Source organism: Marmota flaviventris, chromosome 16, assembly GCF_047511675.1.
Source record: "Marmota flaviventris isolate mMarFla1 chromosome 16, mMarFla1.hap1, whole genome shotgun sequence".
NCBI lineage: Eukaryota > Metazoa > Chordata > Mammalia > Rodentia > Sciuridae > Marmota > Marmota flaviventris.
In genome coordinates, this window is record NC_092513.1 from 46,867,474 (window position 1) to 46,879,732 (window position 12,259).

Below are 12,259 nucleotides of genomic sequence, written 5' to 3' on the forward strand. Positions count from 1 at the left end.
TCCTTTTTGGAAATGGCTGCTCACAAGGAAGTGGCCTACAAGCTGAAGCTCTTAAAATGTTGAAAAGTACTCATTTGAAATATAACCTTATTCTGAGCAATAAATGCTTGACCTAGCTCTTTTGACTCTTCCAAGACTTTTTCTTGGGGGGGGGAGGGGGGCTACCAAGGATTGAACTCAGGGGCACTCAACAACTGAGCCACATCCCTAGCCCTTTTTTGAATTTTATTTAGAGGAAGGGCCTCAGTGAGTTACTTAGCACCTCACTAATTGCTGAGGCTGGCTTTGAACTTTGGATCCTCAGGCTTTAGCATCCCTAGCTGCTGGGCTTACGGGCGTATGCCACCACCCTTGGCTGTTCTAAGTCCTTTTAATTGTAAGGATGGTTAGAAGCTCAAAGCAGCAATTCTCAAAAAGCACCACTGTACCTACAAAAGTCATTCACTTTGCATATCACTGTTTTTAAAATTTAAAGTAAATATGAAATTTTGTGTCTAAAACAGGTATCATCTTGTGGTACGAGACATCAAAAATTTAAGAAATATTTAGTTTTTTTAAAAAAATTGAGAAAACTCCATCAATCTAATGTTTTATACAATTTGGAGAAGACTGACATTATGAGATTTTCAGGATGGACTAGCAGTGTTGCATGCATAATTTAAGAACTACTGACCCAAAGCAGCAAACAACATCAACAGCTTCCCTAACCACCCTTTCTTACAGGTAAATGTACTGCAGGTTACCCACCCAGTTACAGAGACACTGACTTCTAGATTTCATTTACCTTCTACAAGGCTCCACCTCAGTTGTGTTGAGATTGAAAGTTTTTTTGAAGTTGTACAAACTCAGAACATTTTCATTGAGGTCATCTAATTCAATACAACCTTTGTATGGAGGGAATCTCAGTCTACTGGGAAGCTGAAAATGAAACAAACAAAACAAAATCTTCCACTAATTGAGCAAAGGAAAGTAATAAGGCTAACAAAAAAAAAAATAGTATAAGCCTATCACTTTGAACAGTCAACAGTACGTAAGGGTTAAGAATGTGGGCCCTGGAGCTTGATGACCTGGCTTTGCCTTTGAATAGTTGTATAATCATGGACAAGTTACTAAACCTCTTTGCTTCAGTTTCCTCATCTGTCAAATGCTAATGAAAATGATGTTTACTTAAATTAATAAACTTAAGGTTTGAAGAGTATACAGAGGAAGTACTCAATTAGTGTTAGTTATTATCACTAAACGTGTTTAAGAACATGGTCAAATCCATTATAAGATAATTAATTAAAATAGAGATGAATCCTTATGTTATTTTAAATTTATGTTTTCATTCAGGGAAATAACATTTATACTTACTTTAAAACCAGGTGGATAACCTCCAACATAAAACACAACATTTTCAGGATCCAAATTAAGGAGTGTGTTGCTACTTCCACTATCCATGTCATGGAATTGGGACGCTTTGGGTTTATTGGAGGTGGCCTCTTTGGTGTAATTAAGCCTTGCAAACTGATAAATTCTGTTTGAAATTAGATAATAAAGTTATAAGAAAAATTAAAAAATTCAAAGCCAACATACGAAAAATAGTGTTTGTCAACAGATAAATGAAGAGTTTGAGGAGTGTAGGTCAGGTTCACAAAGAGCAATATCAAATCCAATTTGTACCTCTGAAATTTCACCCGGTCCATCACAGCCTCCTGGGACTCACTCTCAGTCAAGGTCTGATCCACCTGGAGCTCTGCCTCTCGTTCTCCCAGGTTGTACACACACGTGAGCTGGCCATCCACAACTGCCATGCCAATGTAGTCCTTGGAAGCCTGGGACATAAAGGCCACCTCAGAACCCTTCAAACACTTATGTTTTCTCAACTTTCCATCCCAAGAAGATCTCCAGAGTTTTACTTCATAAATTAATGGGTTTTACGCATTGAGCCTTGGGCAGACAGAATAAATGAGGTGCATCCTCTTATAAACCAATTAATTTAATTGATAATGTCTGGGCCATCTTTGCTCATGTTATAGTGCCTTTATTTCCATAATTCCTCCATTTTCTCAATCTCCAAGTATTTCATAGCACCTGTCATACAGATAGACCAGATATGGACTCAGCCATCCATTAGATTTCAATCTGGTAAAAGAGAGAGAGGCCATTTTTGTTCTGTTAGTGCATGCCATACCCTCTTAACCTTTGTGACTGTTTCTTCTGCGATACCTCTATTTTGCCATGTCAGCTATGTACATATCTTTCCTCCTTCTTAGAACGTGAGCATGTTGAGGAAAAAGTAAATCTTTAAAAATTGTAGTGAAGTATACATAATATAAAATGTTATTAAGCCATTGTAACCATTTAAAATGTACACTGTCATTTAGTACATTCAAGAAATAAAGTTTTGATTATCATAAACACAAGGTGTGGTAGATAATAAGTGCAGTCTCCCTCTGTTTTTAGGGAGGATTGGTTCTAGGACCCCCAAAGATACCCAAATCTGCAAGTTCTCAAGTCTCATATATCAAATGGCATAGTATTTGCATATAACTTATGCACATCTTCCCAAAGACATTAAATTGTCTCTACATTACTTATAATACTTTATTTAATGTAAACATTATATAAATAGTTCTTAAATTGTATCATAGAGGGAACAACAAGAAAAATATCTATACATGTTAGTCCAGATCTTTCTTTCTATCTATCTATCTATCTATCTATCTATCTATCTATCTATCTATCTATCTGTTTTGGGGTACCAGGGATTGAACTCAGGGGCACTCAGCCACTGAGCCACATTCCCAGCCCTATTTTGTATTTTCTTCAGAGACAGGGTTTCATCGAGTTGCTTAGCACCTTGCTTTTGCTGAGACTGGCTTTGAACTCGTAATCCTCCTGCCTCAGCCTCCCAAGCCACTGGGATTACAGGCATGCACCATCATGCCCAGCAGATGCAATTTATTCTTCTCTGGACATTTTTGATCCATGGTTGGTTGAATCCATAGACGTGGAACCCATGGAGATGAAGGTCTGACTGCATATGGTGTAAATTTGTTGAAGGCATAAAGTAACGTGCATTTTTTGATAATACAAAGCAAAAAGTCATGTCATAAGGTGACTACAAATAAAGTGCCAACATTTTGAAGCATGAAAGTGTAATTAATAGTACTGTTGATTTTAAGAATCTAACACCAACCATTCAAAATTCCTACAATGGTAAGGTTAATGAATTTGGATGATAAAAAGGTGGGGCACCTGCATTTCTTATTAGGCAAGAAAGGCTTTGTTTCACATCCATTCTCATCCATGGATGATTCCCACCCTGCAGAATTGAGGAAGGGTCTGTGGCTGGGCCTTCTGAGGAATATAATAGAGTCATGCTTCTGTGAGAAGGAGCTAAAGTTGATTTCCATGAAGTCTTGATATTGATGCCCTGGCAGTGTGGAGAGAGGATGCCGATCCTCCCCACTCACATGTGCATGTGCTCACAGGTACACACACACATGTGTCCACATCCTGAGTCAACCAAGTAAGGCCACTGGATCCATCAGCAGCTAATAATCCATGATGGATGGACATCTCAAGTGGCTGTCCCCACAGCAGGGAGGTGTGGTGAGGGGTAGCCGTGGTGGGATTTCCCATGATACACTAATGGAAGGGATGTAGTCTCAAAAATACACACCTCCCAAAACATTCTGCTATAAAAACAAAAGAAACATACAAGCAATACTTACATCTTTATTTCCGAGGTACATCACAAACATATTCTCAGTCCCCCCATTTTCTCTTGAGTCAGGTCTTTGAAGAAACAAAGAGAGAGATGTGTATCCTTTCAAATCTTCGAGGTCATTTGGAAGTCGGACTTCAACGCCAGATTTACCATTGAATCTCATGGGGACTGCGACCTATGAGGAATGATCAGGTGTCAAATGTTCTGCTGCAAAGACAGTGGTGTTCTCACTGTCTTTGTTGTTGGCCCTATCTATCATCCATCAGCCCTTCCTGAACAGCTCTGATAAAAAACAGGGAGTATGGACATCTCCTGGACCCAAGTTACAAACTCAGGACGCTGTTTGAGGAGCCAGATAATAGGGTATTCATGCTCTCCCTGATATTAATATTAATAAGTAGTCATAGTGGTAGTATTCCAACTCTGGATGAATTTTATACAGAAGTTAATGTATGATTATTGTTAGTGCATGAAAGCACTTGGCATGATGTCTGCATATGGTAGAAAGATCTATAATACAGCAAAAATATTTTTAAATGCATTTTTAAGGAATGAATTCCCATGAACATATTACATATTATTGTTGCATTTATTACAGGCATTCAGTCTTTAAAAGTGCATGAATGCATGCATTAAGGCTCTAAAATAGTGCCTTTTAGAATCTCTGTGGTGAAGGGCCTTTTTTCCCCCTCCAATCGGACATGGACCAATACTTTTGTAAATTGGGAATATATTTTATGTGTTAAAAAAGATGTGGGGATGGGGTGGGGTACAGAGAATATGCCTGTATTTTTATCACCACCTTAAGAAATAAAAATAAGGGATATAACTGTCCCTGTTCCAATCTCTCCCTTCTCAGAGGTCACCACTACTCTGAATTTAGTTACATACAAATTTGTATGCATTTTAAATATTTTTTACATATACATTTATCTACTCACTCTAACTAGTCTTATTTTTCATGTGTTAAATATTTTACACAAATGGTATCTGCCTGTACACATCCTTTTCAACTTGCTTTCTTTTCTGGGCACTATGTTTGTAGATTTATCTGTGCTAATAATGCATTGCTCCAGCTTGTTCACATTTACTATTGCAAACTTTCAGCTTTTCTCAAAAAAACAATTATCATGAAAAACTGCTGCAATGAACATTCTAATACATGTCTGTTAGTGCTATCCATTAGTACCACTCTGAGCCCTTTGAGGTAGAATTGGGACTTGCTAAGACATAACTCTATTCTTATCAAAGTCTAAGAAACCATTTACAGTGGTTGGTGGGCAGCCTGAGTTCAGGACAATGGGTTAGTTATTTCTGTGTCCTCATACCCAAGGGAGTACCAGTGCATATCAGGTACTCAAAAGCACTGCCTTAATTTTTTAAATATTATTTTCCACTAAGGCTACTTACTATCTGCCAGGAACTGTTCTACATTAGGTCATTTGACTCTAACAGTCTCTTGAGGTTGGTATTATTATTGACCCTACTCCACAGATGAAGAAACTGAGGCACAGAGAGGTGAAGTGACTTGCTCAAGGCCTCACAGTTAAAAGTGACTGAACATAATTAAACCAAGACAATCTGGCTTCATTCACCAGTTTTTAACCACTGTGCTATAATACACTGCAAGTCTTGTTAAATAAACTAGTGAATCAACTCATAAGGACAAAAGCTACAGATACATTCTTTTTCTTTTGGTTTTTGCAAGGCATGCACAGGAATTAAAAGGGGTAGTTTCTTCAAAACTTTCTCTTTTGCTAAAGGTTCTCTGTTGGGATTATTTCACTTTCCTAAAAGAAAGAGCAGTTGCTGAGGCTGAAAATAAAAAAGTAATACTATGTCTAGAAATCAACCATGGTGCTCCAGGACAGTGGTATTCTACATTGACCTTCTTTCCCAAATATCTCACAAAAAGCTGACTAGGATTGTATTGCAAAATACAAGGACTTGTTTTGAAATACAAAGACTTTCTTTACAATAATTCCCTCTCACACAAGGCCTTAATTTCCAAGGTTTCAGTTACTCATAGTCAAAATCTTATTTTTGTGGTCCAAAATTATTAAATGGAAAATTCCAGAAATAACTAATTCATAAGTTTCACAGTGGACACCACTCTGAGTAAAGTGGTAAAATCTTATGTTATCACACTTCATTCTGCCCAGAATGTGAATTATATTTTTTGTCCAGAGTATCCACACTCTATATTCTACCTGCCCGATACCCACTTAGTAGTTGTCTTGGTTACTGGATGGACTGTTATGCAATCTGACGTAGAACCCTAATGCTATATCATGATGCCTACACTATTAACCTCACTTCATCTCATTGTGTAAGCATTGTATTATCTCATATCAACACAAGAAAAAAGGTGAGTACAGTATAATGTTATTTTGAGAGAAAAAAAATTTACATACCTTTTATTATGTTGTTATAATGGCTCTATTTTATAATTAGTTATTGCTATTAATCTCTTACCATGTCTAGTCTATAAATAAAACTTTATCATAGGTATCAATAAGTAGAAAAAAACAGTCTCAGGCATCCTTGGCCAGGGGGTGGGCAGTGCTCTTGAAATGTATCTTCCATGTTAAGGGAGGATTACTGTACATTGTTTGGGGACAATATAAATCATAAGAGGAATGTCAGGCAAATAATGTCAGGTGAAAATAAGAAAGGCTGATCGATCAGTTCTCCAGTGATAGAAAACTGCTATAATCCTGTCTTCCATCCTCAACAAAGATAGATTCTCCACTTTTCAAGTTACAAGAGAGTAGGTTCTGTGCAGTATTATATTGCCACATTCTGATAATTGAACCCTCACCTGAACTTGCAATAATAGTTTAACAAGTTAGGTTTGGAAGAAAATCCTTCCTGCCTGCATCAACTCAGTGGGAGGAAACTGTTTCAAGTCCCTGATAGACCAGAAAATGTAGAGGATGAAGGTCCTATGCACTTCTGAAGGTAAGAGAAGGAAACCAACCTTTATATTTCAATCTACCAAATAATTAGGGCGAGAAAGACAATCAATTCTCGAATAAATTAACGCCTTTCCTTTCTTGATGAATGTGATAACTAACATATCAAAGAATTAGCCTTCGCTATGACAAAGTGAGGACACCGCACCTTATTTGCAGCATCTCTGGCCTGCTGAATTAGTTCTCGAATTCTGTCCATATTGTCAGAGATGTTTCCCAAGGGTAACAGTTGTTGGTTGATACTTTCAATCTTGCTCAAAAGATCTGGAAGTTTCTTAGTTAATTTCTTTACTGTTGGTGAGATGAGAAAACAGAAATTTTAAATTGTGCATTGAGAAAAGGTTAAATACAGATGTTCTTAACGGACAACATTTGGTAAGTGGCAAGCTTAGGCCCCAAATGTTGAACAGGATGGATCATAGTCAGATGATCCCTTTCCAAATGCATCATAGATTTTATTCTTCAATATGGGTATCATATCCTTTTCCTTGCTCACTACAAGAAAAAAAATTTGTTTTCTAATCCTTAATATCAATCATAATTAAATACCTCATGATTTAGGAACTAATCACTCTATTAAAAAAAAGAAAATTAATAGCACTGTCAATGGATTAAAAAAGGAAAAACAGCATGCCTGGTCTTTCTAATAGAATATCTATACTATTTGAATGTATGATGTTAAACTATTTTCAAATATTTTCATTTATGATCAGACTTTACCAGGGAAGAACTGAGATGTACCAAGACCCATAACAATGCAGAAAATGGTTAATACACCTGACCCAAGAAAGACTGGTACCTGAGTTATGTGCATCACTCAGAGCCTGGTTGAAGTCTGCACTCTGTGTGCTCCCATAAGTATCCTTAATTCTTTCCAAGTCTGTCTGAATGGGGTTAAGCCCATCTAGAACCTCACTTGTGATGTCATCAGCCTTTCTGACCAGGCCCTTTGCACCGCTGATCATGCCATCGATGTCACCTAATGCACACACAGATAGGGAGGTGTAAGAATTTAAAACATTCAATGAAAGAAACCGAGTACAGTAGTCCAGGGAGATGATGACCTCTCTGAATCCCACGAAGGTCGTCATGGACAGTAGTGAGGTTGGTGTCTATCAGTTTTTTCTGAACAGTCACAACATTCAGGGTTTGCTGTAGGTTGTTGAGAGCTGGATTGATTTCTAGAAGAAAATAAACAGCAAGAGGCAATCATTCTATGAGCTCTGATCCTTTACTGATATTTGTGACCTCTGAGATAGCTGGCATCAGGGAGATATTGGGTAGACTTGTGCCTTGGGGTTCATTCCAAAAATGCCTGCTGCACATGGCCTAGACTGACAGCTCTGGGGCCCTCTGGTTACAGACGCCACAAGTGCATCAGAGCCTTGTGGTGACAGACTCCTTAGAAATGCATGAAGAAAGAGAGAAGCTGAATAACTCAGGAGAGGGCTGAACTACTCCACTGGGACCAGAAGACTCTGCTTCGTGAAGGGAGTGTCTGTCTTATTTGATGCTAAGTACCAGCACAGGGCACAGTGCCTGGCGCTAGCTGGAGATTCATATTAGCACATATTTGTTGAATGAGTGAATGTATGAATGAACAAATGAATAATACAGAAAGAATGCTCTTCAGTTGGAGGACAAGAAGGGCTTTTTTTTGAGAGAGCGTGCGTCATCTAAAGAACACAAAGTAGACATTGTTTGTTCCTGTTCATTTCCAACCTGACCAATTTCAAATATTGCTGTCTTTGGGTCCAACACATGCTTTAAAATCATACTGATGATATGTGACTCACATTATGATTCTGGGACTGTTTTTTTTTTTTTTTAAAGCAGTGTAGTTATTAGCATTCAAACCTATTTAAAACATTGATCTTGGACTGGGAATGTAGCCCAGTGTTGAAGTGTGTGCTTAGTATGTGAAAGGTCCTGGGTTTGATCTCCAGCACTGCAAAAAACAAACAAACCTCACTAATCCTACCTCTAAGCTCAAATGTCATAAAGAGAGCAGATGTCATGCCATGAAATTTTAATTCTTAAAAATGGCTAGGCAAATGTGTGTTTATTAGTACATAATTTTTTCTGTATTTTATTTTTCATATATTTAATTTTTAAAAAAATTCTTAATAAATAAATTTACAATTGTCTAATCCATCTTAAAGAACAAAGAAGCTAAGTGAGGACTGTGGGCTCAGATTTCTACTTAGCCTTGAATGCCCACAAGAGACCAGAGAAATTCAAAAGACAGCATTGTTAGAACATAGGAGTTTGGTGAGTTTAAAACAGTTTAATTCTTTTTAAACAAAATTAAATTAAATTAAGTGAAAAAATTTCCAAAGATAAAATTTACGCTTAAAAACTTCTCATGTTTCAGAGTTTGGGTACTTTTGACCTTTTGATTGCTAAGATTTTAAGAGTTCAGAAATAATGAAGCAGTGGCCAGGTATGAGACTCTGCCTCAAAATAAAGCAAAATTTAAGAAAGTAAAAAAAAAAAAAAAAGAAATTAAAGGGCTGCAATTATAGCTCAGCAGTAGAGCACCTCTGTATTCAACTTCCAGTACCACAAAAAAAAAAAAAAGAAAAAGAAAGAAAGAAATTTGAAAACAATTGCATCAATGACCTGGAATGAATGATCTGGATATGTGGGTTCCCAATGCCATGGTCACAAAATTGATTAAATTAAGAGTGTCCCCTCAGGGACAGGCTAAAAGAAGTCTATGACCACAAGACTTTTTTATGATTATGAGACTGCAGTCAATTTCATAGATGATGGATGGGGGATATTTAGAGTTTTGGGGTTGATACATGATATTGAAAAATAAATCACAAATTCAGTATCTTCTGTATTGACACTGAAATTCCGAAAGAACATTTGTTTCCAGGGCTGCCTCTCCTGGTCCCAAAGGTCATCTTAAACCCTTGACTATCCCTGCCACCCCCAGGCCCCCAATACCTTGCTGTAGCTCCTTCTGTGTTAACTTGGCTTTGTGCAGCAATTTATCACTGTCAGAACTCAGGGTCTTAGCTTTTCCGGGAAGATTTTCCTTTATCACTGTCTGCAAGCAAAGCATTTATCACTCTTAACCATATGCTACACCTTAGGAAATATGAAGGAAGAGTTTCACAATAGTCTTCAAGTTCTTTAATCTTTAAAAGGTAAAGTCTGAAGGGGAGAAGGGGCCTAGAAGTATACTGTTCCCTAAAAAGAGATGGTTTGGATCCTAAGTAGACATCCAGGGCTCAGGGAGGTGGACCCATCTTCAGTGACGTACTGGAAGATGGTGAGACAGTTGCCTGCTGTCACTTGTACCCCTTCTAATAATCAAAGGGAGAATTTAGTTCAGGCTTTCACATTTTGAAACCTAAATCTTTAACTTACCATGAAGGCCTGTTCTTCTGACTCTGATATTTAATATTTTTTGTCCTTTTTTTCTGATATAGGAATATTATATGATACAGGTTAGATCTCACAAAACTCCACAGACATACCCAGATGTAAAACCAAATCACTGGTAGAAAACAGTGGTCAAATTGTTTACAAAAGTTTCTTTTTGGCAAATGCTAATATTTAATCACAGGATAAAAGTATACCTGGCAAGCAGAATATACTATTTGTTTACATTCACAGTCAATAATGGATGTAATTTCTATCTGGATTTACAAATAGTTTTAAACTCCTACAGACATCAAATTGTCAAATAAATAGAGAAATGGCCCATGAATAGAGTGAGTTTAAGTGTATTCTGTAAAAAAGTTCTGATTTGCAATAATGCTTTTCAATATCCCTCCACACACAGAGAATGAGAATAAGAAAACGTATTGCCTCCAGATCAAATCTACATAAGCTACTGGCACAGATGCCCACCTGGAGGGCTGACTCAGATGCACTGGTGGCCTTGTTGGCAGCGTCCTCTGCTGCATTGATGGCATTGAGGATGTTCTCGTAGGCGGTGGCAGCGTCCACAGCACGGCGTACCAGCTCATCCCCACTGGCATTTCTTTTGATCCTGCAAAAAGGTCGAGCAGGTTAGGTTCTCTAACAGGTTTGATGTTAGGGCTGCCATCCCCTCCAGTCTTCCCATTTCTTTAGGCAAGTGGACACCAGATGTGGGGGCCTCTGCAGCTCCACCCCCAGGTCATGGTTGGGAATCCACGCTTCATTGTAGATCTGGTTTTGTCCTGGGCTGTGGGTCCTGAATGGGGCCTCAGCCAGGATCCCACTCTCTGTCATATTCTGGGCCCCTCACTAGCTCATGAAGGGCCTCACTTGGCACTTAACCAGCCCCTGGGGTTTGGATCTCTCCATCCACTTACTCTTCCAGCTGCTTGGCCAGTTCTTGTAAAGACTGTGCATGCTTTTCTGCCTCCACTACCAGGGATGTCTTGCTCGCTGATCTGGAGAGTTCTCTCACTTTGTCACTTAGTTCCTGTCTTCTTGCATTTAAAGTAGAAACTAATTTTTCATATTCCTATTTTTCCAAGTAAATAAAGACAGTATAAATTCAAGCAAAGGCCATATATACTATTTTATCAAACTCTGTCACAAATGATCTTTCCCATATGAAATTATATTTTCTAAGCCCATTTAGCATACCAATTAATCCTTGGTTACTTCAGATAGGAGTATTGACAATATCCCTCCATGTCTTACCATCATCTTGAGCATTTTATTTCTAGTGGGCACCCTATTTAGTAAGTTTATAAAAGTACAATGTCATCATCAAGGTAAAGTTCTATGAAACCAAAGGATTTTATGACATGGAAATAGTTGTTATAAATGACACTTTCAAAATGCCCATTAGGCTGCTAAGAAATTTTGTCAATCTTTTATCAAGTCTTAAATGCATTCTATTAATAAAGATATGCTTGATATTTAAGAAACAGCATTTCAAAGTGTTGTTGTTATTGTTTTTAATCATAAAATTGACTTGCTCCTTGCAGACAAATTAAGTAAAATAGATGGACTTTGATAAGACACATCATTTGTACCCCTGGCCCAAAGGAGAAACACTGATAACTTTTTGGGATATTTGCTTCCACCTAAAAGACACACATTCAAGGAAAAAAAAATAGATCAGCCTTTCTCATAGTCCCCCAATAATATAACTTAAATGTTTCTAGATTTTTCTAGAGAATTAGCAGTCTCCTCTACCTTCTGTTTTTTGTCCATCTGCTGTAGTACAGTGTTGGTCTGAAGCAAGGAAGAGTCTGCAGTAGTCAGGAACTTTGTGAAGTCACTCTTCAGCAAATCAATTTCTTTCACTTGATTCTGGAGAGGATAAAAAGAACATCTGCTTGAGCTCCAAGACACATCATCAGAAAGCACAGATGGATTTATTGGACAACAGCATATAAACAATTCAGAGTCGGGATGTTTTCTTGAACCTGAGGTTGGTCTATGCAACTGCAAAATGATGGGACATGGGTTCTCTCCTCAGTGTCATCTTGTTGCCATAGTATCCTCCCACTATCTGCTAAGGAAACAAGCGCTAACACTGTCAAAGATTTCTACCCTGGGTCAACTTGACCAGTGAGGTGAAAATATTACTAAGTTCTAAATTTGGGGA

The 12,259-nt window shown here is 37.8% G+C and overlaps 1 protein-coding gene across 1 annotated transcript in view; it reads right to left on the reverse strand.

The window, feature by feature from the left end:
* The window catches only part of Lama3 (laminin subunit alpha 3), a 247,818-nt gene that overhangs the window by 34,054 nt on the left and 201,505 nt on the right, over positions 1 to 12,259 (reverse strand). Inside the window, exons 49-59 of the mRNA XM_071602850.1 lie at positions 11,845 to 11,961; positions 11,007 to 11,161; positions 10,558 to 10,699; positions 9,646 to 9,748; positions 7,755 to 7,871; positions 7,490 to 7,669; positions 6,839 to 6,981; positions 3,720 to 3,890; positions 1,663 to 1,814; positions 1,354 to 1,516; positions 785 to 918 (exon numbers count right to left, since the gene is read on the reverse strand). Of these exons, the coding sequence (XP_071458951.1) occupies positions 785 to 918; positions 1,354 to 1,516; positions 1,663 to 1,814; positions 3,720 to 3,890; positions 6,839 to 6,981; positions 7,490 to 7,669; positions 7,755 to 7,871; positions 9,646 to 9,748; positions 10,558 to 10,699; positions 11,007 to 11,161; positions 11,845 to 11,961 (1,577 nt within the window). The remainder of the gene's footprint in view (positions 1 to 784; positions 919 to 1,353; positions 1,517 to 1,662; positions 1,815 to 3,719; positions 3,891 to 6,838; positions 6,982 to 7,489; positions 7,670 to 7,754; positions 7,872 to 9,645; positions 9,749 to 10,557; positions 10,700 to 11,006; positions 11,162 to 11,844; positions 11,962 to 12,259) is intronic.